The sequence below is a fragment of the Suillus bovinus genome, assembly GCF_016758785.1.
Source record: "Suillus bovinus strain UH-Sbo-P2 chromosome Unknown EDB93scaffold_9, whole genome shotgun sequence".
Classification (NCBI taxonomy): Eukaryota; Fungi; Basidiomycota; class Agaricomycetes; order Boletales; family Suillaceae; genus Suillus; species Suillus bovinus.
In genome coordinates, this window is record NW_024542065.1 from 437,952 (window position 1) to 463,916 (window position 25,965).

Consider the following 25,965-nt stretch of genomic DNA (forward strand, 5'->3'; position numbering starts at 1 on the left):
CTTTACGGACCTCTCTCATAAACTCTAAGAGTTGGAGACCTACAACATTTGGTACAGGCAGAAGTCTAGAAGTCTTAGACTAGCGATAACCTAGCCTGAGTACACTGCTACAACTACTCTCGAGCTGGCGACTGCTGCAATACAGCTAGGAGCTAAGACTTCCTATGGCAGATTCATCCGAATTTACAGGCCTAAAGTCTCGACAGAAACGCGTTCTTCCCTCCCGTTCACGTCGTGGCGGTCCTGGAATAGGAAGCTGTGATGTTGACCTCATGATATTGGACGCGCAGAGACGAAGATGTTCGTTGCGATTCTTGCTCTACCTAGTTCATATACTGACATTCTTTTGGTAGTTGAAAATGAACCGCTCATTCCCGCAAATACGCAGTTCTTGTTGACCACAAATTCTGCCCTCGTACCCCAACCTCAACCCTCGTCCTCGGCTGACTTCGGACTCAATAGTCATGCAAATCAACGCTATTTCGATAGACCAGATGTTATTCAAGCTTATCGGGAACAACAAATCATTCAAACACCTGAATTCACTACTTTGTCAGAGGATGCCAGCGTCGGGGGTAGATTCAGGCCGAGAATTTCTGCAGAGGTGCGTTGAAACGCAAGTTTTGAACTTTGGCATAAGCTCATACTAGAAATGATCTCTATCTAGCTCCCTGAGTCGGCAGATACCTCTGATGCTATATATGAAAAGCGCCATCGAAAGTACGAGACGTTTGAAAAGCGTCAGCGCCTCCGTGAAAAGGAGAAGCTGAAGCATGAGCAGTACAAGCTCAAGGAGAGGATAGAACAGCTGAGAGCGATGGACGGAAGTGCATTCCTTGGATTACCTGCAACATCTTTCCCCCTACCGTCTGGTGTAGTTCAGGTCAAAGACGGCCAAGACTCGAGCCTTTCGACAATTCACGCTGACGGCTCAGTCGTGTGTGATGAAGGGGAGAGGCGACGACAGGAGATGCTTGAGGTAGCTTCCATCCTGGAGGATCGGTATCGCACCCTGTTACCGTCAGACAAGAAGAGCTATTTTGACCAGAAGAAAGCGAGCAGGCAAAGTAGCGTCAATATCCTTACTCCCTCCGACACCCGTCCGCAAGATGAGACGATTGTTAATGCACAAGCTTCCGCCGCTGTTTCGCCTACCAAAGCCAACACCTCACTTGTCTTGAAAATCAAGATGCCAAAACAGTCAAGCTTTTCTCCATCAGTATCTAGCACCCCAGCACCCAAGCCCACAGCTTATTTATTATCTTCTTCGTTATCCAAGTCCAAATCGGTATCCAGAGCGTCTCCAGCGAAACCAATATCTAGAGCCTCTTCTGATACAGAGTCCATCGAATCCGACCGACCGCGCAAACGCACAAGACCGTCACACCTGGATGAGGCTTACTCTCCGTATTCTACTCCAGAGCATCATGCACCACGACCTTCGCACCACGCCCTAGCCCCCAAACCAGAACCATGCGTTCTCATGCAGGCTGCTATCCGGGCCTCATCCACGCCAACAGCTCGTAAAACGCATAGGCATGTTACTGCGTTTGGTGCAAAAGTACCACAAGAGATTGAGGAGCTTAGAGACTTTGAACTTCCTGAATGGATAATCCCTCCCCAATTCCAGTATCAAATATATACAGCGGGTCGCATGTCACTGGCAGAGTCTGTCATTACTGCGGAAGAACTGCCCGAGATGAATGGTACTGCGCTTTTTTGATCCTTCATGCACTTATATATATACTTTGACTGTTTTCTGGTGTAACTTATGGCTAATTTTGTCCCCGGGCATGTATTTAGTAGTGGTCATGTTTTTCTTCGCTTCGATGGAACAAATTTCAGTATGAACGAAGCTAATCAAAGTCGCGATGGAACCGCAGAGACTGCCAAGTTCTGGTTAAGTTTTTGCCTTGAACATAGTAAAGTCTTGCGTACCTGACGTAGAACTGAGTCCTGCTTGATGCATGAGTTCCACAGCGGCGCGCTTTGGCCTTAATCCAACTTCTCTCCTACGACCCAAAATTAACTTCGCGTAATCTGCTGACCCTGGCGTCTGTGCTGTAGGATCAATATCCCCTGGAAGATAACGCGAGTAATCGCCGGCGCGTTCTTTCAAAAGTTGCACCCGGGAGTCAATGCGTGACTGGGCAATTGATGGCTGAGCGACATAGGGAACGAGAGCCGGTGAACTGAACAGCTCCGACAAGTTGGTGTTGTTGAAGCTGACATGCAATGGTCGCGGAGCTGGTGTGTCGGCTTCATTAAGATCCTTGACGGGCTTAAAGACACGGCTTGGTCTTGCAGCCCTTGGAATTTCCCTCCGCCGGTCTGTGCGCATTTCTGATGGTGCTGACCTAGTCTCCGTAGGAAAGGGTCGTCTCGAACGAGGGTGAGCGTCAGTCCGCGGGTTCGAAGGTCCATCATTGGGACGTCTCTCTTCCTCTTTCTGCTGTATTTGAGACCTTCTAGATAGTAACGAGGTTGGCCTCGGTGTGTTTACAACTTTAGCTTCAATCTTTTTGGGCGCAGCTTCAGCAAGCTGCCTCTTCTGCCTCTGAGCAGCACGTGCAGCAAACAGAGAACTGATAGATGATGGAGCGATAGAAGCTAAGATCACTGTTTGAGGTCATATCACGGATAGAGTAAGGTTACGCACGAATTTCTATGTCTCCCAATGAACTAAGTCTCGGGGCACTCCGCGATGCTTCTACCGAAGCTGTTACTGACTCTGGGATATTTACATCTGAAATAAAAGATGCAAATGGACTGTTTGTGGAGTATAACCGGGCTCCCTGCTTGTAGCAGCGTCCTGGATTGTACAGCCGAGCAAGAGCCCTGGAGTGCTGCATGATGAAAGAGTGAAAGCAGTGAAACTGCACTACATGGTCATTTTCCTTTCTCGGATTGAAAACCCTGACCGTGACTTCGCTTCGAATAACCCACGCCCACTTCGTCTTACCAGGATTTCGTTCAACCTCACACCAAGATATGCACCCCATCTTGGGGCGCATTGCCATCGGTTCCGTGCTATTTCTTATTCTTTTCCCTGTCTTAACCTGCCAGGTCTACATCATATGGCCATGGTATGGACGTGAGCTGTCCGTAGAGCTCATAACTCTTCTCTTGCCATTCAAGTGAGCTTCATCAGTCCGGATATGCTTTGAAATTTACGCTCCAATAGTGTTTTTGCTATATCGTTACTATGGAACTACTACCTATGCATAATTACTGATCCTGGGGAGGTTCCGGATGGTTGGGTACGTCCAAAGCTCAGCCGCAGTCATTCTGATTGATGTCACCATCCTCCAGAAACCAGACACGCAATCAAGCGAAGGGTACGAGGTTAAAAGACTGACAGGTTCCCCTCGCTTTTGCCGTACCTGCCAGAAGTTCAAGCCTCCAAGGTCACATCATTGCAGACAATGCAACAGGTGAGTAGAAGCTGTCGACAAATTACTATGGTGCTGACTGCTCAATAGATGTGTGCTGAGAATGGGTAAGCATTTTCAGGCATCTTTTTCTTCTCATTCTGACTGTCACAGACCACCATTGTCCTTGGACGAATAACTGCATCGGCCATTTCAATTATGGACACTTTATTCGTTTTCTATTTTACGTGGACGTCACTTGCTCGTATCACCTCGCTATGGTCTCATACCGAGTGATGGCCGTATCTGGGAGACGGTACTATGTGAGCTGTTTCACGGAATATTGAAGCTGTTCCTAAACACAAAGCAACTCAGGACCAGCCAACGGGTGCCGAACTTATCTTTGTCATATTAAACTACGTTTTCGTCGTCCCCGTGATCCTTGTAGTTGGAGCCTTCAGGTATTGTGTACTGCTTTACATGCAGAGTTATAGTGTGCTCACTGTGACTACACAGCATTTACCATTTCAACAGTCTGTTGGGCAATACCACAACTATTGAAGGCTGGGAGAAAGATAAAGCTGCAATGTTACGAAGACATGGCAAAATTGAAGAGGTGAACCTTTCCTCAAAGTAAGCTATAGCGAATTAACTGTGTCACCTACAGGTCAAGTTCCCATATGCAAGTATCTCATTCATGTCGACAAACGATTTACTGATGCTAACGCAGAACCTCGGCGGGAGGCGCAACATTGCCTCAATTCTCGGCAACAATCCACTTTTGTGGTGTTGTCCAACCGTCCCTCCTGGAACTGGTCTTAAATACCAGCTTTCAGTTGCTGATGGTAAGTGGAATGAACAGGCTGCAGCACAGAGTCGCCGAAGGAGAGTGGACGATTTGGAACGGTGACTGCTACATCTGGTAGCTGTCATTGTCCTCTTATGTCCTCGTTCTGTCGTGTCAGTACGCTTATTGCAGCTGCGTCATCATGTTTGATGTGGCGCCTCACTAACTGATCTGTTGATATAGAACATCATAACTGGCCTCCTCGAGACCCGGCTTTGGCTGACCAGCAACCCTTCAAGCTTCCTGACAGTCCATGGACATACGAAAATGGGGATGTTAATCCAAATCTGCTTCCATCAAATAGTCAACTACGTGGTGTTAATGGTAACCGGCACAAATCTACGCAAGATCCTGTCTCTGTTTTACCACCCTATCATCTAGATTACGAGGATCCTGGAGTTGACGCCCATCCTGGACGACCGTATTCTCCTGGCAGTGATACAGATTACTCAGAAGAGGGGCACTCTGGAGCTGTCAGGGTGCGTCGGGGCTCGGAGGGGTACGAGGTGCGCCCTCTAAATCGGGAGCAGATGTTGCAAGAATACGTGCAGGACCGGATTAATGAGGCTGGCCGATACCAGGTGTATGAACCTGAGCACACTCCAGAGAGTGACCATGATTTTGAGATGGATGGGTTCGAGCAGGATATCGATGAGCCATCTGGGGAGGTCAACACAATCTCGGATGATGAGGTTTCTCTTGCATTACAATGATTAGTATTGGACTCTTGTTGATCACTGGAAACTCTTTGGAAACGGACTGCGTACTGTATTACAAGCGCAATTAATAGAGAGGATACAGGTAGAAAAGGACTGGAATCTAAAGTGGTACAATGGCTATATGACGGAAACTCTCTCCAAGTATACTTTCCACACATATCCGTTCTTCTCCCCAACTTCCAAGACATTTGAACCAGCTTGAAGGTCTATATTCCACACGCCATCCTCGAGGCTTTCGTTCATAGGAGTACCATTCAGGTTGATCAATATGCTCTCCTGTTGAGGCGTATGCGCATTCTGGGCTTTCTTGTGTTCAGCTTTCTTTGCTAGTGCAGACGCCTTTGCTTTTGCTTTCAGATTCTTGGGCGGACGACCACGACCACGCTTCCTGGGACTGGGCTCTTCCTCCTCTTCTTCATCTAGCTGTTCATCGTTCCCATCGCCTTCCTCATCTCCGGTTTCATCATCATCTCCAAAGAATCTGATCTCTGCAACAGAGATCGATTTCTCGCCCTGGCCAAGTCGTATCGCCCATGATTTGACTCCATCACGATGATCAAGCCAGAAGGGTCTGCCACGAGGCTTAGTTGTCAAGAAAACGCCCTTGAGCGCTCGATGTCCAGCCAATACAGGTGCGGGTGATCTTGAAACCGATTGCGATGTTTGAACCTGAGGCACTTGCTGTGTTCGTGTTGCGGGAGATGGTATTGCGGGAGCCGGAGGAGCGGGAGTCGGGTGGGTGTATTGATGATACGTGGCATTGGGATAATATTGAGGTTTAGTTGCTGTTGGTTGATATTGCAATGGCTGTGTCGAGACTTGTGGCGATGGTGCAGCTTTTGGTTGTGTCACTTGCACTGCTGGTGTCGGTAGAGGAGTAGGGACTTGAGGAGGAGGAGCTGCAGCGACAAACGATTGGGGTGTTGGGGCGGGTTTGGGTACAGGTGCAGCGATGGGGTTCGAGCTTTGCACAGTTTTAGTCGTTGGAATAGGCACTCCAGCTCCGGGTGGCAGCTGATTGATCGAGGATTGAGCTGGACTCTTGGCATTTCCGCCACTTGCAGGAAGGCGTAACGTTAGCGATCCTCCAGTAGCGCCCTCTTTCTCTTGTGGTTTGGCTGACGAAGCGACAGTCGTAGAAGGACCAGCAGTCGCAGCCCCCGTCCCCGGAACTTTCAGTTTGATCTTTGCTGGAGGCTTCGCGTACTGTGGTAGCGCGTGCGGCTCTGGCATGTCAGACATGAGTTGACGGAAGTAATCCTGTTGAAGTATGAATAAGAATACTAATTGGGGTATATGATACTCACTCGAAGAGTGACAGCATCCTCCCAGATCTGGCTGTGATCTTGATTAAACTCGAGAGCGTTAGAGAACACAAGCTCGACATCATTTGCAAAATCTAGAGAGGTTTGATATTCCTTGCGCTTCAGGTGTTTCTAGTGATGTCGTGAACACACACTCCATAGTCAAAGTATGCGGAACTTACAAAAATGGTCTCTATGCACATTGGACGTTTGATTTGTGTGTAATACATTGGATAGTCCTTCTTCGACGGCATCTCCATGAAAACGTTAGAGAGCACACGATGTCTGTCACTTGGATTAAAAGCAAGTTATAGTCGAAAAGGAAGGTTAACTCACGTCTCTTCGTCAGCTTTATCGACAACCTTCTGCAATCTAGCTTTCAAGAGTCGAGTCAAGTTGGGCTGTTTGCTCTTCTTCTCGTTGTCTCCGCCGTCAGCAGGCTTGTCCTCATCGTCGTCTCCATCGCTATTCTTCTTGACTTTCTTTCCCGTCATCTTCGTATACTCCTTATTCACGAATTTCTGCCAAACGGTGAACATGAGTGTGAACATAGGACAAAGGGCACTCTCACCAGCATGAATTTGGCGTCGAGCCAGATTTGACTGTTCTTCTGATTGTATTTTTTAGCGTTTGAAAAGCAGAGGTCGAAATCTTGTCTGATATCATCGAGAGAGTTGTATAAGCCATCGTCTATTTTCTGTTTGATATCGTCCAAGCAAATTGGTTGTTGAATGAAGACATAATAATCAGGATAATGGCGTTTTGAGGGCAAGCGCATGAACGCTGGAGAGCATATGTAACCTCTGTGTGATACATGGAAGAAATGTTAGCGAGATCAGAAAGGAAAATGACTTGAGGCGGCTGTGATTGCGTCTGAGCTCAAGTTGGGTTTGTTACTCACTCTTTATTGACCACGTCCTTCAACATCTGCCACAACTTTGTTCCCTGCTCCTTCAACCCAGCTACACCAGAACTGCTACCTTCTCCAGTATCCATCTGAATGTTTCCATTTGTCGTGGTTCCTGTGGCGGCTTGGCCAGATGATGCTCCGACTTGCTTTTGTCGCTTTGTTCGAGATTCGTCCGCGTCGTCATAATTCGACAAATGTCCAATATCTCTCTTCATCATTGCCATGCAGTCGTGGTCGTCGGTTCTAGCCAACAAAAAACCGGATACCGAAGGAAATAACGACGAACTTCAGCTTGTATGGGTCTCGGACGCTCAACGAAGACGAAAATGGACTTTAGAGTCACGTGATTGGCTGGCGGCGTTGCGAACCGCGATGCCGAAGGATCAGTTACTACAGGACCCCGCGCAAGATATTGTGCAGTGTGCACGTTCAAGGTGAATAAAGATGTTCACTAATATTTAACCGCAAAGCTGTGGCTAATTCTTCCAACTCGCAACTCGCGCATCTTGCGTTTCCCCGCACGTCCGTGGTTGTTCAGCCCACCTCCACCAGCCCACGAAGAATCTCTCGTCTTTCCCATTGTCGTCTGTGAGTAGTCGTTATTCCCGGCTGGGAAAATCGCTTGATGTCAATACGCCTTCATGATATTCCTATATGTGATCTGATCGCGTACTCAATAGGATGCTTGAACATGTCAACGAAAAAACCATCGTCAACTTGAATGAGTAAACCGCTTGGCAACACATGCTTTAGCTTGTTTGTAATTCCGTTCCTCCTAAGGCCTGATCATTCATCGTCGCCGTCACTATCACCGTGATCACATGGTGAGTTTTGGATTTTCTCGTGCATGTGGAGTCTAGCTTCATGAATATCTTGCAGCCTAGCCCATCGAACGTTCTTTATGAGTCCCAAAAGTGAAGGGTCAGAACGATAAGTCATGAGGGAATACATGTTGCATCGACAACACCTTATGTGCTATGTTATAAAGACAGGGCACATAAATGCTGCAAGCCGATTAGATTTTTTATAAAATGCGGTTGTGCATGCAAAGTTGTAATTTCCCTCTCCACCAGTCAGGATAGCTAACGCCTAAGCAAATCATGAAGGATGCGCACGCACAAGATTACCCTTAGACTTCCCAGTGGGTCAGCCTAATCCATAGTCCGTCGATCTACCTGAAGAAATCAAAGAGGTCGCACGAATTCACGAGGAAAGTATAATGTCAGACCACAACAGTATTTTCATTGAGTTTGCATTACCTACTGTCAGGCTTAGTGACTAGGCCATATATCGTATACGAACGCACCCACTGGATCTCTTCAAAAGGTATACCCGAAAAAAAATCTGTGGGAATACTTCAGCAAACTTTACCCCCAAAACCAGCTAGTTGCCAGTGGTCCCTGGGAACTGTTGTAGGAGGTCTCAGGTAGACACATGGCTGTATCGATGTGAATAGAAACAAAGAATATGGCATTACTCACTATATTTTTACTATCTGATTCCCTACTCACATGAGACGCAAAACCATTGAGAAGTGGAACTCAGAAGGTAAATGATCTGGTAGAGCCAGAGATCACCGCTGCTGCACTTTGGCTGCCGCATGCAGCCACCACTTTCCCTCAGAGATTGCCATTTGGTCTTATTCTACCCAGCCACAGTACCTTGTATGTGTCCGGACTTCAAAAAACAGAGACGGATGCAAACATGTGTACCACAAATACTGATCAAAGGGCGAGAGCAATCTCCCACTCTCACGATCAGCGGGACAAGGGTTTATCATCCGAAAACGTCCTGCCGTTTCTGTCAAAGGCCAAGGGTGGAGGAGATGGAAGAGATGAAGGAAGATGGCCTGAGGGAAAACTGTTGACGCACCTTCACAGACGTGGCCTATTTTCCACGCATATGGCATGTAAGACAAGTTTGCCCCGTGATCAGCTCTACTCCGTAGAGTCAGAGATCGCTGTCACAGGACAAATGATAAGCGGGATATGCTGGAGTGGCATACCCAAAACCACCATCGATCCCAGCATGCGAGAATGATATGTTTTCATGACGAGTCGCATCGCTCATGAGTCAACGACAGAGGTCAATGAACGGGATGCACTGAAGTATCACGCCTAAAGCCAGGCGGAACCCGCGGGGAAGCAACTGACCCTGACTGAACCCTGCATCACCTTAAATGGGTATGTAGACGAGAAAATACAAAGTTATCGTTCAGTAAACCTAATTATCAAAGGAATCAATGACATTTTTGACTGCACGGATTGCGCTTGCGTTTGTCCGCCAAATTCCCCATTCACTGGCTCCGCTGACGCCCATGCCCATTCCATCTCGACGCCAAATCGAGGCTCCATCAGTCCAATGTCCACCACTCATATGCACTTCACGTAGCCCATGGGGCAGTAACGCCTGGCACAAGGCGCCGACGGTAGATGAATTGATGCCAGATCCCGGAAGAATCTCGATGCGTATATCCTGATATTTTGCAAGGTCTAGTAGATCCTTCAAGACATCGAGAGAATTAGCCGAGGTGGCGGCTGTGCCCTGACCACTTGGAAGAAGTGTCGGACAACGACTTGGAATCAACTACATTGAATATTTGTAACGCTTACCTTGTCAGGATGCGGCTTAGTCCATTAATTTTGGACAACTGGTGCCATGCTACAATAGACAATCAGTACAAGCTTAACAACTAAGACTATATTTTGACTTGCCATTCCTCGCGTCACGAGTCATGTCAAACGCTCGGTGAAAACAGACTACGTCAATGAGTCTAGGAAAAAAATGAATGATAAACAGTTGTCATTACCTTGCAGAGGCAAAGCTTCCGAGACAAGACTAGAATGAACGTTGGCGTTCTAGGGCTTCGGAAGCACAATAAGAATGTCTACCGCTGAGTACGGGCCACGGCCACATCTCCTTCAGGAGTGAGAACGCCGAACACAACGCCTTGGACGCCACTTTCTCTAAAGCAACGTATATCCTCGATCATCACGTCGAATTCAGCCTCAGTGTATACAAAGTCACCAGTCCGAGGTCTGATCATAATCTAGTGGGGCAAATTCATCAAGAGCGAGAAAGAGGTCAGATAACGGTGAGATCAGCTACCATGATCGGAATTGTAGGTGCCACCTTTCGGATAACATTCAACAGACCAAGGCTTGGAGTAGTTCCTCCGCCAAGACCTAGATTACTGCAGAGTTCGAGACGATCTGCTCCTGCTTCGACGGCTCTGAAAGTGACCAGCACTGAGCGGTAACCGGCTGCTCTCGCAATAGAAATGCAAGGATTCGTACTCACGCCAAAGCAGACTCAGTCGAGTCAACGCAAACTTCAAGAGTTAGAGGCATGAACGTGGGAATATTTGGCATTGTCGATCCTAGTGACATTGTTTACTTCTTGACCTTTTTCGATTGGATGTACGTAGAAAGGAGTACAAATTCATGAAAATCAATATGGACCTTGAATGAGACGGTCACGGAAGAGGATCGCAATGGAAGACACTTCGGTGATGTTCCCAGTGATGCGAATGCATATCATTTGATCTTCACGCAGTATATTCTTGCTAGCTCAGGATGACTATAACATACATATAACTCGCTCGAGCGTAGAAGTTATGAGTCTGCGTTGCAACAAGACCGTTACAGCAGGTATTGCATGTATATTGGTCGACCGTCGCTCGTTGATTTTTCGTGTAATACAATCATACTACATCTTCAGGAAAAATCAAAAGTCTCCTATTTCGATCAAATTCAGAGCTCTAAATCCAACATTATGCTGTTTGAATGATCTACAAGGGAGGCGATTTGGACAAATATTGCACGATTAACCCGTAAATCAAGCGATCGCTGATATCTTCTTGAACACCTTCCTGTTTCGGCTTGATGATCATGAGTACATAATATCAAAAAGCCAAAGATACAGAAATCGTCGTTCGAGTCGTGGCATAAGTAGTTGTACATAAGTAGAAAGAGAAATCGTTGTTCGAGTTGTGGCGTAAGTAGTCGTGTAATAAGAGTCAATAAGTAATCGCAGCGCAGTACATAGTATGGCATATTCATATTCATATCATACATCGGGGGTTTCAACGTTCTATCTTCAATCAAACGCAGGTCTGGACATGGCTAGAGCATTCCATAGCACTCTAGGATGTGTTCTAACTGGCGGAAAAACGCGTCAGTTTCCCCGCTGTGTCAAGCTCAAATAACTCACTAATCCTCATCGTCTGACCTCTCATCAAAGTCCGGCATAAAGTCTTCTGTCTCGTTCCACGCTTGACGAAGTTGGAACACTGCCTCCATTACAGATCCCCTCTTGCCGTTGTCCAAGCCTGCGAACGAAGCCGAGCGACGAACGATACGTGATTGCTGAGTTGCAGTCGTCTGTCTAACTTGATGGTGAATCAAGGTAGGGGACTTTGACCTGTCCTCCGTGTGGTTCAGACGTCTCTGCAAAGCGACCTCTTCCTCCTCTTCCTCTTCCTCTTCTTGTAAGATCGCTCCAGTTACCGATGGCTCTCTTCGAATCGTCGCATCAGGGTTGGATCCCTGTTTGTTGCGGAAAAGAGCAACGATCGAATTACGAATACTCTTGTTAAGCCCTGCTTTAGACTGCAACGAGCGCTTGAGGGTCCGCTGAGGAAGAGGGGATTGTTGTGCATCAACGGATTCGTTCCGCGACTCTGGAATTGCGGGCAAGGGCTTCATTCTGTTGGGGTGAAGCATATCATGCTGTGACACGGAGATATGCCTCGAGGTTGAAGCACTGCGAAGCTGGTGCGCCGAATTATGCCTTAATAGCCCATGCGCTGGAGTAGCCGAGTTGGCATATGCTCTCTGCATGACGTCGCGATAATGGCAGTCACCTTGATCGCGATAGGTCAGCCTAGAATGACAATAAATGAGGGGGGAAAAACCTTGACCGCCTAGGGCGCGCAAGGAATCCGCGCGAGCACATTCAGGAGAGCAAAAGCAAAAATCATGATCTTCAATAGTCGTTTTGCCGCAAAAGCATTCTTTGACACCGATGTGAAGTGATGCAAAAGGGTTGGTAAAAATGAGGGGGTTCATTCTGAATGATCAGTGTAGTGACTTAAGTCTTACGACCGTCGCCACGTACAGAGGTTTTATATGCCACATACTTTACTGTGGCAGAATACAGTGGATTGTGGAATGATACAGTCGCGGACATTCGGGAGTGCCCGATAGCTGACATTCTATGAAGTAGGTGAAAAGCGGAGCTCCAATGAATATAATACTCACCTAATATTGGAGACGTGTTCGATGCATGGAGGAGTTAAGTTAGTACTGTACTTGATCGTACTTAACTCAAATATTTCAAGGTTATCAGCGCGCAAAACACCTTCCCTCTGCGAACTCGATAGTGAATCATGCCTTGAACGGAACGTTATTATTTTCATGGATTAGCTCATGGCTAAGAAGGTATGCGGTTACCTGTACCGTGCGTATTCAATGTTGCTCTTCGGATTATCAGCTAGCACTAAAGAAGAGGCCATAATGTTACGATCCACATCCTGTTGCAAATGGCACGTTCACCGTGCCGCTTGAACGTACTACACACATCGTAGATCTTGTGATGTAGCATCAAAAGAATCGGAACGAAAGGTAGCAGACTTATCTTATCACACCACCAGGCATCAAGGAATATTGATATTTTCGCTTGTACTTCAGATGCCATGATATCAGGGTTCTCACATTTCGTAAACAAGGTCCACGATCTATCCGGGTAACTAGCTGGTGCTTATTGAGTCAAGTCTTTCAACCATATCTGACAAAAGCTCACATTAGATTTCGTTTCGAGTGTTGCTAGTCCAAAATCTGCAGCAGCTTTTTATCATGAACAGCGGCCCAGACATCACGTATAAGCTTCCAATCTTTGTACTCTCCATTTCAAGCATACAGTTGTCCCCGTAATCGGACACCCCCGACAGAAAAAGTCACCGTGCGGCAGCTTGGGAATAAATCTGACCAAACACCATCACCATCCGATGATCCAGGGCTCTAAGGCCGCTTAGAACGTCTGATCATCAACGGTGTTACATGTATACGACGGCGATCAGGTATTGTGCTGAACATCGAATTTGATTGAGTGGGACACTGGAAGCAACGTTTCTGGAGACCGGTCACATCTGATCATTTGTGGTGAGGGAATTGCCAGTAGTATTGGAATGATTATGGCCAGGTCTTGATCATTCTTGATCTTTGTCCCATCAACGATGAATTTTTCGTCAGCTAATGTGACTTATTTGAAAGAGTAGATAACTTGAACCGCTGGATGTGCAGGTCTGCAAAACGATTACAGTGCAAACTCAGAACGTAAAACCGGAGCTCAGTTCAGAAAGAGACGAAAATCCTGCTTTAGTCTCCATTTTGCGGTCTGATATCTTTACAAGGTGAGATGGGCAACAAGTCGCAACCGGATATGAGTGGGAAGTTATGACAGGTGGAGGAACGTTTGAACAGGAAAGTAAATAGAAAAATGTATCAATAAATTCACCTAACCAAAAAAGGGATAAGACTGTAAGAAGCTTTAAGGCTTGCGCTGACGCTTTTCAACCGCTCACACCACACGACGTATTTGATAGTTTTCCCTAAACGGATCACACGGAAGAAAGACAGTCTAATACTGTTAGATTCATGGGGTCAAAGGAGGACGTCGAGGCTGGCTTAGAAGCAAAATACGGCACATATAACGACGTCTTCGTTGAGCCAGAACGCGAATTACTTCTGCCAACAGAATCATGCTCACCCACAACTAGTGCTGCCAGCACACAACGGTACAGCCTTGTGCACCTTGTATGCGCCTTTGTCGGAGGTGCCGCTCTTTGTATCGGTGCACGCTTCCTGCTCGACGTCTCAGGTATTGCTGGACCACCTCCACTGGGAGACGACGTGAGGGTACAAGCACCACCGTACGTTGGGTCGACAGAAGTTCACCATTTCCCGCCTGCATCCCCTACCAATGCTTTCCCTGACCTCTTCCCAACAAGGTACGCTTCGTGTAAGTTGATAGAACCAAACTGACTTAGCCTGCAGCGTTGGATATCCAGGTGGTACTCCTACTGGCGCAGAGCCTGGCCTCATTGCAACTGCGCCCTCCCTCCCTTTGCAGACGGGCGCGGCCCAACTTGTGGCACCTCCAAAGATTTACAAGCACATCCACTCTACGCATGGTGACGATGTGGAAGAAGAAGAGGAAGAATCCCGCAAACACTATAAATCTGACCGTCCTTTTAACCTTTTCCGAAGCTGGGGCAACCTCTCTCCGTGGTACAGCGTCCCCCGTGGAGCATTCGGAATCGATGATACTGCAGAACCCCCTGCTGGATGTGTTGTTACCGGCCTCCATCTACTTCACCGTCACGGTGCCCGTTATCCGACCGCGTGGGGTACGTGTTTTCCTTCGACCACAACACTGATAGTAATGCATTGCTGCCAACAGCAAATTTCGGTGGTCCCGCCAAGTTTGCTGCACGTCTACACGAGAGCGCATCGCAATGGGAGGCTACTGGGCAACTATCATTCTTGAATGAGTGGTAAGGCGTTTTGATCTATTCTTTCGACTTGTATCTCATGAAGGCGTATGCATAGGACTTACAAGCTAGGCGAGGAAGGTATGAGCTCCGTAAGCACAGCAACATACAATACTCACTCTTCCATCAGTGCTCACTCCCTTTGGTCGACAACAACTATGTGTGTCTATTTTCTCCTCTCCTGAAAGGTTCTTACCGTGTCCATATAGACGACCTTGGCGTATCTATGCGTCTCAAGTACGGCTTCCTACTCAAGGTCTGTCAGCTATCCTCGTGCTACTAAAATCGCACAATAACATTAAGGAATGCTAGAACTTTACGGAGACAAATACGATTCCTGTATTCCGGACCGAGTCTCAGTGAGTGTTATGATCTACTTTATCAGGTTATCTACTATGTATTTTCCTTACTCAATTCTGTTAATTCTTTTACTCTGCATTTTTCCTCTTTCCGATTGTAAACTAACTGGTTAAACCCACAGGGACCGCATGCTTGCTTCGGCACTCAACTTCGCCATTGGGTTCTTTGGCTATCCTTTTGAGGGCCAGTACCAACAGTCGATTACGATCGAAGCCAACGGAGTGAGTTGCTGTCTCGTATATTTTGTCGTCTCGTTACGTCATGCTGTTAACAATTTGAACATCGTCTGTTCTCTTCCGGTATCCCTCCCTTCTTATCCACCCCTTTCCCTTCCCATGGCACCTCCTTTAATGTTATAGTACTCCTTCTGATATAATTTGTCAGTTCAACAACACGTTTGCCCCCTACAAGACCTGCCCGAATGCCAATGCTGCCGGTAAAGCGGACCGCTCGCTGCTCTACGTCAAAGAATGGGTTTCCCACTTTCTGGCCGAAGCCCGGGAACGACTGTCAAGGGCAATGATCGGAAAGGACGGTCTCCAAGGTGAGTTCAATTGGACCGGGGAGGAAGTGTACGAGATGATGCAGATGTGTGCCTATGAGGTACGTCCCCTTGTGGTGGAATGTTCTGTCTGTTGTAGCTGACTGTGTTATTGATAGACTGTTGCCCTCGGTTACTCCAAATTCTGTGATCTCTTCACGGAAGAAGAATGGGAGGGATTTAATTATGCGTATGTCGTGTTTCTCTTTTTGTAGTATGATTTACGACATACTGACCGTCACTTATGCAGGCTTGATTTAACATTTTGGTTAGCACACGTACTTGTCTGTAGGTTTTTTGCTGACCATGTTCTTTCTCCGATTGTTCGAACTGTGATTTGCCCGAAACTCGTAGGTATGACTCTGCTTTCGGTTCACCTGTTGCTCGTGTCCAGGGTGTCGGCTACCTTCAAGAACTCGTCGCGCGACTTACACATACCCCGATCGCGACCCACAACAGTAGCACTAACGCCACGCTTCACACGCCTGAGACTTTCCCACTAGATCATGCTCTCTATGTAGATGCTACGCATGAAGTCGTTGTTCTCAATGGTACGTGCTCTTGCATATCGTACCATGCAACATCGTATACTTGCCCACATTGATGGCTGATCGGTTACCCGTGCGCAGTTATTACAGCACTCAACTTGAGCACTCTCGCAGCAAGCGGTCCTCTCCCTGCTGACCATATCCCTAAAGACCGTTCATTCCGTTCTGCAGATCTCGCACCTTTCGCGACCAATGTGCAGTTCCAGCGTGAGCCACTTGTGATTTTTTCTTTCTTGAAGTTTGCTAAGCTGCGTTTTGTTCTCTCCCACGATGTTTCTATGCTTCGTACCTCTCAGTCCTCTCCTGCTCATCTACCCCAGAACCCCAAATCCGGATCATTATCAACGATGGCGTTGTTCCTCTTCATGGGATTCACACCTGCCCGCATGACGAGCACGGAATGTGCCCACTTCCTGCGTTCATCGAAGCTCAGCAGGAGACAATTCGGGGGACAGACTGGGCGTGGGGATGTCATGGAGACTGGGAGGTTCCCCCAGGCAGTGCATGGAATACAACAACGGGAGACGCGCCCCAGGTATAGCACAGTCACAGTTAGACGGAGGGGCATGGTTGCGACGTGCATACATGATGCTATTCATAAATTCAGTCATGCCTGATACACACCGTTGATTGCCTATGATAACATGAAGTACATAATATAAAATAACAGATAAAGTTCAGTGTCCTAAGCTTTCATAAAACTTCACCATCCTACGTACATCCGGGCATAGCGCGAGGCGTACCCGTTCACAGTCCTGGACAACGCCTTGTCCCTTCAGCTCAATCCAAGCAGCCAAGCTTCCGGCCAACGGAAGTGCCGAGTTCCCCAATCCGAGGGCACCATTTAAACCTCGCACCTCGTTGGCCAATTTGTCTCGCTGAATAGACCACTTAAGCTTTCTAACCACAGGTAACAAAGACCGCGAAACAGAAAGCAACGACGATTCGACGTCAGGCAAAACACGAGAGTGATACAACAACTTGAGGCCAACAGGTGCAGGCGCACGTCTTCGAAGATGAGAAGCAATGATATGAGCGGTACGTTCGCGTTGCAATCTTAGGCCGATATCGTACTGATCCACGGACTACGCGTAATCGTCAGCGTTTGGATTTAGCGCCGAGCAGAGTCTAGACGCGTTCTTACGTGTTCTGTGTAGATGTACAAGCCCATGCGCAGTCTTCTTTCGATGTTATGTCCGCGGATGACATACCTGTGCACGAGATCCGTCATGGTTGGTCTGAGCAAGACGCCGTGAGGGCTTCGCGCAAATAAGGAATGACCGACGCGTGATGGCGCGACTACTCGGAGTCGTATGAGATGCAGTACTGGGTCAGCTGCCAAAAGAGCGAGATATCCATGAAGTTTCGAGAGTGTTGCGAGGTCGGGCAGATCCAGAAATGACACTACGTTTCATTGCAATGCGGATCCCGGTTAACATTAGCCTGAGGAGGGTCATAGTATCACCGAATGACTTACGAATATGAAGGATTATTTCTTGTGGCAGGTCAAGCAGATTGAATATGCGAACACTGTTCATCGTTCGCACTGTTGTACAAGTCATACATGAGGGAGAGCAAGAACTGCGGAATCCAGCTTGCGGAGAACGCGCCCTTTCTTAAGAAGGCCTGGGCGATCCAACTATAAAGCGGGTGCAATCTGACTCAGCAATTAGGTTCACAGGGTATGCGAGGTCACAAAAATACATGGTATAGACAGAACGAGTATCAAAGAGCGGAAACGGCAGAAGCAGGTATAAAACCCGAGAAGTTTTTATGTACTTGAAAACCTTGGGTAGTCCGGGATCGGGAGAAGCTAAAAGTACACAATTAAACGTCAATGTAAGTACGCGCTGCACGGGTTCCGAGTGACAGCATGGCGTAGTCTAGTGAATGCAAGTGCAGAATGCACGAACCGTCCTTTGCGTGGATATCGATGAGAATTTGGAATCAATGCGATGCGATCCGGAGCAGAAACGGGTACATGAATGGGAGAGCGCAGAGCCGGCTGGTGCTCATTTAGATATGGTCTTCACATCGTGGATGTCGTCTTCTCTATGTCAACCCTTATACCTGAGACGGCCGACATGCCAGCTGCTCCACTTTCGTCAGTTGCGCTTCCTGGCCGAGTATTGAACCCCATCTCGATCGAGTTATAGGCGGGGGCTGGTGTGGCATTTTCCACCGAACCCAGCGAGCGCGTGCTATCTCCACCATAGCCCATCCCGAGCTCAAAGTGCATATCGTCAAGCTCCACCTCAGCTGCTTCAAGATCGGGCGGAATGCTTCCTATAGTGCTCAACATAACGTTTGAGGCAATCGTCGAGCCTGGGCCGCGGTGGCGTCCACGGCCAGGCTTTCCACGGTGACCAGACTGGGAGATAACCACCCCGGATTTTGTTGCAAATGCGCTAACTCCCGTTCCTTCTGAATTGGAAATGGTCTCCGCGCCATGTTCACGAAGATCCAGGATCTGGAAGAACGAATAAGGATTCTTTTGAATACGCATGTTGGAAATTGAGCATACCAAACGACATGCAAGCACTGGGGCCATCATAACGCTGAGTGGGATGTTGAGCGCAGACATCACTTGACGAGGTCTGTGAATAAACGTAAACACAATGGAGCACGCCATCATAATGCCACTGACTGAAGGTAGAAAATCCCATTGATCTGAGGTAACGATTAATTTACGAGGAGCAAATCTGAAATGAAATCAAGCATACCAAATTGGCAACAGAGATCAAAATATAGTAAAAGACACCTGATTTTCGAGTTAGGAGGTTGTATGCGTTGTGCGAGTCATAGCGAACCTTCTCGAATGAAAGTTTGAATGAGTTTGCTGCTTGGTGCGCCACTGCGGCGGCGAATTGCAAATGCTTGCCAGACAGTGATAGCGGTTACGATAGTGTCGAACAGCAGTGGGGCAATCTACAAACGTGATAAACTAATCAACGTTGACGAGAGCGGAACTCACGAAGAAACCTGGAGGTTCAATGAGTAAGGAAAAATTCATGTTAGCTGCGAATGAAAACTCACCGAGCAAGTGAGCTGAATGGGGCTTAGAAATGGGGAAACATGGCCCCTCCGTCTATACCAACGGTTTTAGCTTTTTCCCTCGAGCTGCGAGAGTGACTCACAAAGGGTGGAGTAACAAACGGAAGAACTGGTAGTTTTGTTAGAAAGAAATTAAAGCCCTCAACATTTCTGAGAAACATACGCATCATTTCAGAAGTATCGACGAAAAGTTGATACCCGACGACACCAGCTAGCGCACATATGAGTGCTACCAGGAGGTAGTTGTTACGGTTGAAAAACGCATAAGTGCGAATGAGCAGAACAGCTGGCATAAACGACCGGAAATCAATATGTGAAAATGGGAGAACAGTGAGGAAAGACGGACATTCGGATCCGACTTGGTTCCACATGGCCAATGCGACAGGAATCTTACGGCGGGGTTTGAGTAATGATCTGCTAGATATATGCGCCTTACTGACCCTGAAAATTCTCTGGCACTCTGCTTCGGTGTGGTTGGTGACAAAAGCATATAAAAGATACGGAACGACGGCAATAACCCAGTAGCTGAAGAACGAGGTGATGACTGGTATTCAAAATTACCTGAACACCAATACTTACCGACAGAAGAGATATGCAGTCTTAACGGGCGTCCAACGAGTCTTCCAGATCTTTGATGGGATCGTCAGTAGAGATATCCGGAGTACAATTATAAAAAAAAATTACAAAAGTCCATTCTCTAGGTAAGCTGACGGCCCAGTCCCAGACCACGACAGCATCTGCAAATTGGAAATGAGGATTTGTTGATGAAGAATGTCTATTTATTTCAATACGTACACATGCCTGGTGGACAGGGAGGAGCGAGGTCAGCAAAAAGCGAGCTTCCTACAATGTTCAGAGTCCTTACAGCAAAAGTAGACCTGTGTGCTGCAAACAACGCGTTAGATGTGGCTTTCTGGTCAGGACTGTTGCCTACATGTAAATAAAATGTTGAGCTGCTTCCAGTTCCCCCATGGTACGTTGAAGGATAAAGAAAAAGAGAGGATGCTAGATGACAGTAAAGAGTGAAAATGGGTTAGGGACGAATATTGGTAGTACGTAATATATGGGGGCGACGCCACTGCAAGGTAGAAGGAAGCCTATATCAATCCCCAACTAGGCCGGCATTTTCTATGTTCAGTATATCCACTCGACCATAGGGAGTCCCGAATCCGACTTTCGCTTCGAGAAGCGTCACAGAAGCGTGCGCGCTGGAACCGACAATGGCTGCGAATCAAGCTCGACTAAGTTATTGATCACCCTTCCACGCGTCCTTTGACTTTATCGGGCTTTTACCTTGCCGTATATCGTAGATCTGGCAGTACACGCAGCGACTACCGCTTAGTGCAATTTCTAATCCCAGAAAACAAGATGAGAGTCGGCTCAACGACGCGCGCACGCGAACGACGGGGAATCGACAAACTTTGAAAGTCACATGATCAGCAAAGTCAAACCCGCCGAGTCTTTATGTCTTATTACGTAACTGCTATGACACACGGACACGCGCTCTTCCTGCTTCAGGCTTCAGCCATGGCCTCAAACGTTCAAACTTTGCGTTTAAGACGCAAGGAGGACCCAAAACCATCTGTTCACTTTGCACGGCATTCTGGTATTTTGCAAGATCAGCTTCGCAGGTAATTTACTTCGTCTTACCCATTTACGACTTCCCATCAATGATTTTTCCAGGTCAGCTCGTAAACCATGGAATCCAGACTTTTTAACAGCAGTGCGCATTTTGTTGCTCATCCGAGTAGCAGCGGCTATGTACGCCAATATACAAGATTGTGATGAGGGTAAGTAACACAGAAACTTGTTTATTAATTCTTCAAGTTACATCTCACGTCAGTGTTCAATTTTTGGGAGCCATTACACTACATCGATCACGGTCATGGCTTCCAGACATGGGAAGTCACCCCAATGTATGCCATTCGAAGTTGGGCATATGTCTTGTTACACCTCATACCTGCGCGCCTCCCCCTAATCCTTAACCTTGGAAAAGTGAGTCTTCGTAATAGTATCGTATTTACTATCGCGTTGAGCTTACCGATGTAGCGCCCTGCTTTCTTCGCAGTCCGCATAACTTTAGCCGTTATATCTACGCTTTGCGAAGCCAAACTATGCCGCACTGTAGTCGAAAAAGTCAATGAGCGAGTTGGTCGTTACTTGTTTTTTATGCTGCTGTTCAACGCAGGCATGTGGAACGCTGCTCCAGGTAGAATTCTTTCTCCATATTTTCGTCCAAATATTCGTTTTGGCTGAGTACCCACATAGCCCTCCTACCTTCTTCTTTTGCAATGTACGCAATCACGATCGCATTTACGTATTCACTCGAACCCTCGAGCATGAAGAACAAGCGGAGAACCTTATTTGCAACAATGCTTTTCGCCACCGGAGCTATTGTTGGATGGCCTTTTGCACTTGCTCTGTCACTGCCTTTTGTGTTTGAAGAATTACTCATTTTCGGTGGCGATCGAGTTGAACCAAGCTCACGCAGATCATGGATGATTTCTCGTTGGAAACGCCTCTTCATTTCCGGACTTGTATCCGCTCTGATATCAGTAGGCAGTCGTTGTGTATCATTCGTTCATAGCTCATTGCTTTTGTTGCAGGTTCCCGTCATAGCGATCGATAGTGTTGCGTATGGCAGGTCCAATATCGTGCCTTGGAACATTGTCCGCTATAATATCTTTGGTGGTTCCGAACGTGGTCCCGATCTATACGGCACAGCTCCCTGGTACTTCTACATCCTGAACCTCCTCTTGAACTTCAACGTTCTCGTGCCTCTCGCTTTTATCTCCCTACCTGGTCTCGCAGTTACCTATAGGGTCGATCGCAAGCGGCTCGGGATGTCCAAACCTGGCCCAGACCAGAGTTCTCCGTTCACGCTACTCGCCCTTCGTCTAGCACCACTGTATGTCTGGACGGCTATCTTAATAACGCAAGCGCACAAGGAGGAACGTTTCATGTTCCCTGCGTATCCCCTCATTTGTTTTAATGCAGCCGTGGCTTTATACCTCATCCGCGGATGGATGGAAGTCGCATACATCTCCGCCACCAAATCCTCATATAGGGTATATTTATGCTTATTGTCGACACATGCGTTTGCTTACGTTTGCTTTGCCTTACTGTCATGATAGGCTTCAAGATCCATCATATTTGGTGCAACAACGTGCATCGTGATTGCCGTGACGGGGCTTATTTCTCTGTCTCGCGTCCTTGCCTTGTGGCATTACTACCACGCCCCGCTTTCCACGTTCAGCTATCTCGAGACACACGAGCTTCCGCGGCTGCTGAATGTCACTGGGCTTCTGCCACCTCTTCTTCACGGAACAGAAGAGATTGACAGACCTTCCATTGACTTGGCACCGATAAGGGCGTTTGATCTGAGGCTTTGTCTAGGGAAAGAGTGGTATCGCTTCCCAGGGCACTACCTTGTTCCCAACGGCGTGAAAGTCGATTTTGTCAAGAGCGAGTTCGAGGGGTTGCTTCCCGCGCACTTTGAAGAAAGTCATGCAAAATTGTCCTTTAATGGATGGTGGGACAGGCCGGGTTCGAGGATCACCCCAGCCAGTCTGAACGATATTAATAAAGAGGCACCAGAATTTTATGTCAGTGGACGAACAGTTCTATCTGCGACATTTCATTGACTCTCTTTCAGGTGCCTATTGAGTCCTGCGACTACCTTGTAGACCTAGACTTCCCCGAGCACCCGGTTTCATCGCTTCTAGAACCGCGATATGCAGTCGATAACGAGACCTGGGAGCGAGTTTCATGCCTCCCATTCCTCGATGCGTCACGCTCGTCACTTTTGACCCGCACGCTCTGGCTCCCTGGTTCGTGGTGGCAAGACAAGAACGAGTTCGGAGATTACTGTCTTCTGAAAAATAGGGATAAGGTGCACAAAAAAGAGGACGAAGTTGCGTGGCGGGTGCAGGAGGGAAAGCTGTAAGATGATGTCGTACGTGGTGACGCTATGTGGATATGTGTGCAATAATAGTTGTTGTCAGCCACCGTGAGCATCCAAGCCGAGAATACGGCTGACGATTTAGAGAACGATGGTACTACTACTTGACTGCTACAGTCATTTTATCTTCCTCGCTAGCCCACTCATTCGCAGAAATTATGCTGTCCTCAACGCACGTCCGTTTGACCCGCACTTCATCTGACTTGCGTTTGCTTGCTACTGTGGTTTGCCCTCCGTCACCTATTCTCAACTCAAGTGACCTACTATCACCAAGCACGTCTGGTGAAATACCGCTCATTATCGACTTCGTGATTGACAAATTTTCTACGCCTTTGAACTCGCCCCTTAGGTTTGGATATGACACCGACGTATGCACCCCAGCAAAAGCGAGCAGACTTGAGATCGACGTAGCAGCTGCACAGGGAAGAGTCGCGAAGTTGCCTAGGTCCCAGATTACAGCCTCCTCGCTAGCAGCACTGTCTTCTAATCTTGCAAGCCCCCGTAGTGTCGGCGAATCACTGCTTGACGAAGTCTTTTTCACTCCGAAGTCATCTCAATCGTCCCAGTCGCTCCTCTCTACTCCCTCTCCTTCCCCAAGCCCCCTCTCTAAGTCTCTGTTCCAGTTGACGCAATTGCGTAGCTTGGCTATATCTGACTCAGTCGGGTCGTCGCTATCAGAACCCCCCAGTGCTAGGACTGTTCTCGGAGGCGCAAACCGACAAGCCTGGGTTTTCAACCCGAGAATGACTTCCGATTTATCCACGGCTGTTCCTGTAGAGGACAAAGAGAACGGACAAACTGTATACCTTTGCACGTCAGCGACATTCTCGACACTGCCGACACCTTCCTTTGCTCCTCCGTCGCCATCGCCTAGTGTAGATGTGATTTCTCCCATATCTTTTACATACTCCAGGAAGCATCGCAGACCACTGGAACGCTCGGGAGCCATTCATCACTTGAAGACCCCTCGTTCAATCCCAAGAACCTCTCGGCTCCATCTACATGCCCGCGAGCCCCAGTCCCCAATCATCGTACCTGTACCTACAATCCGCTGGCAACTCACTGATTCCCCGTCAGCAAGCTCCATACATTCGTGTCCTTCTGCAAGTACTACCCCGGGCGACTCATGCGTCTCTAAGCATCCCTATCTTCCAAGTGATCTGGCTTGGCTCGGAGGAACCGAAGTTGAGCTCTGGATCGACCAGGAAGGCTTCCGCGCGATCCGGCCCATGATGCGACTGATGGGGTATTCCCCACGCTCCCGTTCACTCCTCCCATATGGCGAGCGCGGCGTCTTCTCCGACGTGAGCGGAGGCGTTGCGGAGTTCATGCCCATCAAGCGGGAGAGCTTCGCATTCCACTATGCGACTCTCGATGGTCTGCCGATGCTACGGCGCGTCACTGTGGGCGGGGACGAGTCGCGTGACTATCTCTCTCGGCACGCGGCGCTGAACATCAAGACGAATGGTGTGTATACTGTTCTCGGAAGCGAGAGTATGGTGCTTGGAAGCTCGCAGGAGCACGTGAAGATGCAATGGAAGTTCGATTACCTCGTGGATGACCGTTATACGGACGGTTCACGACGGGTCCTCCCTGGCGAGAAAATCGTCACGCCATTGACGTTTTCATGTTCTCCATTCTTGCTGCACCCGATGCAGGGTAAGAAGGTCGGGTTCGTGCATCTCCTGAAGAAGAGTGTCGTACCGAAGCTCTCCGCGGAGAAGCTGGAGCCGCCTGAGCCTCCCAAAAATGTAGGACAGCTAAACCAAGTACAACGAATTGCGAGTCGCCGTCGTACCGGCAGTATGCGCAGGCATGGGTCGTGCAGGTCGGATGCCCATGCGAACTCGGGAGGCGTTCTTACATTGACAAGCAGTTCCTTAGCTGGCGGCTCTCCTTTGGGATCAAATGGCAGCAGAATACTCGAAGGCACCAGGCATATGCAATACACTCGGAGACGGAGGGCCTCCTCAGCTGGAGAAGTTGAAGTTCACGGTTACGCCATATCAAGCTTGTGTCTGCCCCACCAGTCACTATCACCGAGCATGCAACAGCCGAGCTACCGAAGGTGACCGCACTCAGAAACGAAGACCCACCCCAAGCTCATCTAAAAACAGCATTGCGGTCTACACGCAATCATGGATATTTGAAAGGATGCCAAAATGATAAACGGCCAGTCCGGTGAAAGTGAGAGGTATTTGAGGCACTACTGGTACATACTGCGTATACAAGGGAATAAATTATGCACCGAAACCATATAGAGTGCGCCCCGAGCGCTTCAGGGCATACACAACATCAAGAGCAGTGACCGTTTTACTACAGTGCGGATGAATGAGTGAGTACTACAATGAGCTGTGGGGCTTACCGCTTAGCATGTTCGGTATAAGTGACAGAGTCACGGATAACATTCTCCAAGAAAATCTTGAGCACACCACGAGTCTCCTCATAGATGAGACCTGAGATACGCTTGACACCACCACGACGGGCAAGACGGCGAATAGCCTATAGGTATTATGAGCAAACGGTTGAGAACAGGGGCCGATAGACGCACTGGCTTGGTGATACCCTGGATGTTGTCACGAAGAATCTTGCGGTGACGTTTAGCACCACCCTTCCCGAGACCCTGTTGCACTGTGAGTCAAAGCCACAAGACGCCAACCAATATTACACACCTTCCCACCCTTCCCACGTCCAGACATGTTGTATGCAATGAGTACGCGTTTCGACGATTTATAGAGAAGGCAGATGACACTTGTAGTGTCGACGACGGTTGTGGTGAAAGAAGAAAGATGAAAGGT

The 25,965-nt window shown here is 48.1% G+C and overlaps 12 protein-coding genes across 12 annotated transcripts; 5 read left to right on the top strand and 7 right to left on the bottom strand.

Annotated features, from left to right (window-relative positions):
• The first annotated feature begins 37 nt into the window (after positions 1-37).
• On the top strand, positions 38-1,729 carry EDB93DRAFT_921208 (uncharacterized protein). The gene is made up of 3 exons (XM_041457951.1): positions 38-300; positions 354-604; positions 668-1,729. Exons 1-3 carry the CDS (start codon positions 165-167, stop codon positions 1,721-1,723), a joined length of 1,443 nt encoding a protein of 480 aa, XP_041310929.1. The 5' UTR covers positions 38-164; the 3' UTR covers positions 1,724-1,729.
• A 62-nt stretch (positions 1,730-1,791) lies between these two features.
• On the bottom strand, positions 1,792-2,884 carry EDB93DRAFT_921321 (uncharacterized protein). Its single transcript, XM_041457952.1, has 3 exons — positions 2,660-2,884; positions 1,939-2,610; positions 1,792-1,886 (listed from the first exon to the last, which is right to left on the bottom strand). Exons 1-3 carry the CDS (start codon positions 2,850-2,852, stop codon positions 1,861-1,863), a joined length of 891 nt encoding a protein of 296 aa, XP_041310930.1. The 5' UTR covers positions 2,853-2,884; the 3' UTR covers positions 1,792-1,860.
• A 107-nt stretch (positions 2,885-2,991) lies between these two features.
• Positions 2,992-4,931, top strand: EDB93DRAFT_1079730 (DHHC palmitoyltransferase-domain-containing protein; the record flags this gene model as incomplete). Its single annotated transcript, XM_041445482.1, has 9 exons — positions 2,992-3,137; positions 3,185-3,260; positions 3,313-3,434; positions 3,483-3,499; positions 3,546-3,694; positions 3,747-3,832; positions 3,888-3,987; positions 4,039-4,216; positions 4,402-4,931. The coding sequence occupies 9 exons, from the start codon at positions 2,992-2,994 to the stop codon at positions 4,929-4,931; spliced, it is 1,404 nt and encodes a 467-aa protein (XP_041310931.1).
• Positions 4,932-5,054: 123 nt separating this feature from the next.
• On the bottom strand, positions 5,055-7,375 carry EDB93DRAFT_1101467 (RSC complex protein; the record flags this gene model as incomplete). Its single annotated transcript, XM_041447102.1, has 6 exons — positions 5,055-6,197; positions 6,245-6,373; positions 6,424-6,526; positions 6,578-6,762; positions 6,813-7,044; positions 7,143-7,375. The coding sequence occupies 6 exons, from the start codon at positions 7,373-7,375 to the stop codon at positions 5,055-5,057; spliced, it is 2,025 nt and encodes a 674-aa protein (XP_041310932.1).
• Positions 7,376-9,282: 1,907 nt separating this feature from the next.
• EDB93DRAFT_921449 (copper homeostasis CutC domain-containing protein) lies at positions 9,283-10,635 on the bottom strand. The gene is made up of 7 exons (XM_041457954.1): positions 10,452-10,635; positions 10,260-10,383; positions 10,043-10,200; positions 9,961-9,989; positions 9,866-9,910; positions 9,764-9,812; positions 9,283-9,702 (listed from the first exon to the last, which is right to left on the bottom strand). The coding sequence occupies exons 1-7, from the start codon at positions 10,538-10,540 to the stop codon at positions 9,375-9,377; spliced, it is 822 nt and encodes a 273-aa protein (XP_041310933.1). The 5' UTR covers positions 10,541-10,635; the 3' UTR covers positions 9,283-9,374.
• Positions 10,636-11,211: 576 nt separating this feature from the next.
• Positions 11,212-12,435, bottom strand: EDB93DRAFT_921782 (uncharacterized protein). Its single transcript, XM_041457955.1, has 2 exons — positions 11,364-12,435; positions 11,212-11,311 (listed from the first exon to the last, which is right to left on the bottom strand). The coding sequence occupies exons 1-2, from the start codon at positions 12,218-12,220 to the stop codon at positions 11,308-11,310; spliced, it is 861 nt and encodes a 286-aa protein (XP_041310934.1). The 5' UTR covers positions 12,221-12,435; the 3' UTR covers positions 11,212-11,307.
• Positions 12,436-13,712: 1,277 nt separating this feature from the next.
• EDB93DRAFT_1127451 (histidine phosphatase superfamily) lies at positions 13,713-16,748 on the top strand. The gene is made up of 14 exons (XM_041448793.1): positions 13,713-14,160; positions 14,207-14,559; positions 14,613-14,706; positions 14,762-14,784; positions 14,834-14,863; positions 14,913-14,959; positions 15,016-15,062; positions 15,185-15,284; positions 15,448-15,666; positions 15,724-15,794; positions 15,855-15,872; positions 15,959-16,155; positions 16,234-16,359; positions 16,449-16,748. Exons 1-14 carry the CDS (start codon positions 13,808-13,810, stop codon positions 16,691-16,693), a joined length of 1,923 nt encoding a protein of 640 aa, XP_041310935.1. The 5' UTR covers positions 13,713-13,807; the 3' UTR covers positions 16,694-16,748.
• On the bottom strand, positions 16,749-17,758 carry EDB93DRAFT_1127456 (uncharacterized protein). Its single transcript, XM_041448794.1, has 3 exons — positions 17,630-17,758; positions 17,297-17,556; positions 16,749-17,237 (listed from the first exon to the last, which is right to left on the bottom strand). The coding sequence occupies exons 1-3, from the start codon at positions 17,712-17,714 to the stop codon at positions 16,830-16,832; spliced, it is 753 nt and encodes a 250-aa protein (XP_041310936.1). The 5' UTR covers positions 17,715-17,758; the 3' UTR covers positions 16,749-16,829.
• Positions 17,759-18,073: 315 nt separating this feature from the next.
• Positions 18,074-20,398, bottom strand: EDB93DRAFT_921959 (uncharacterized protein). Its single transcript, XM_041457957.1, has 15 exons — positions 20,141-20,398; positions 20,072-20,091; positions 19,891-19,943; positions 19,786-19,835; positions 19,647-19,731; positions 19,553-19,595; positions 19,370-19,492; positions 19,290-19,315; positions 19,189-19,240; positions 19,127-19,134; positions 18,963-19,080; positions 18,876-18,913; positions 18,800-18,822; positions 18,677-18,749; positions 18,074-18,622 (listed from the first exon to the last, which is right to left on the bottom strand). The coding sequence occupies exons 1-15, from the start codon at positions 20,176-20,178 to the stop codon at positions 18,182-18,184; spliced, it is 1,191 nt and encodes a 396-aa protein (XP_041310937.1). The 5' UTR covers positions 20,179-20,398; the 3' UTR covers positions 18,074-18,181.
• A 296-nt stretch (positions 20,399-20,694) lies between these two features.
• Positions 20,695-23,618, top strand: EDB93DRAFT_1127462 (glycosyltransferase family 22 protein). Its single transcript, XM_041448795.1, has 8 exons — positions 20,695-20,837; positions 20,890-20,996; positions 21,050-21,201; positions 21,256-21,415; positions 21,475-21,761; positions 21,813-22,274; positions 22,341-22,811; positions 22,862-23,618. The coding sequence occupies exons 1-8, from the start codon at positions 20,734-20,736 to the stop codon at positions 23,150-23,152; spliced, it is 2,034 nt and encodes a 677-aa protein (XP_041310938.1). The 5' UTR covers positions 20,695-20,733; the 3' UTR covers positions 23,153-23,618.
• EDB93DRAFT_921955 (uncharacterized protein) lies at positions 22,857-25,458 on the top strand. Its single transcript, XM_041457956.1, has one exon. It carries the CDS (start codon positions 23,326-23,328, stop codon positions 25,237-25,239), a length of 1,914 nt encoding a protein of 637 aa, XP_041310939.1. The 5' UTR covers positions 22,857-23,325; the 3' UTR covers positions 25,240-25,458.
• Positions 25,408-25,866, bottom strand: EDB93DRAFT_1238891 (histone-fold-containing protein; the record flags this gene model as incomplete). Its single annotated transcript, XM_041451574.1, has 4 exons — positions 25,408-25,483; positions 25,533-25,669; positions 25,719-25,790; positions 25,840-25,866. The coding sequence occupies 4 exons, from the start codon at positions 25,864-25,866 to the stop codon at positions 25,408-25,410; spliced, it is 312 nt and encodes a 103-aa protein (XP_041310940.1).
• Positions 25,867-25,965: the final 99 nt, after the last annotated feature.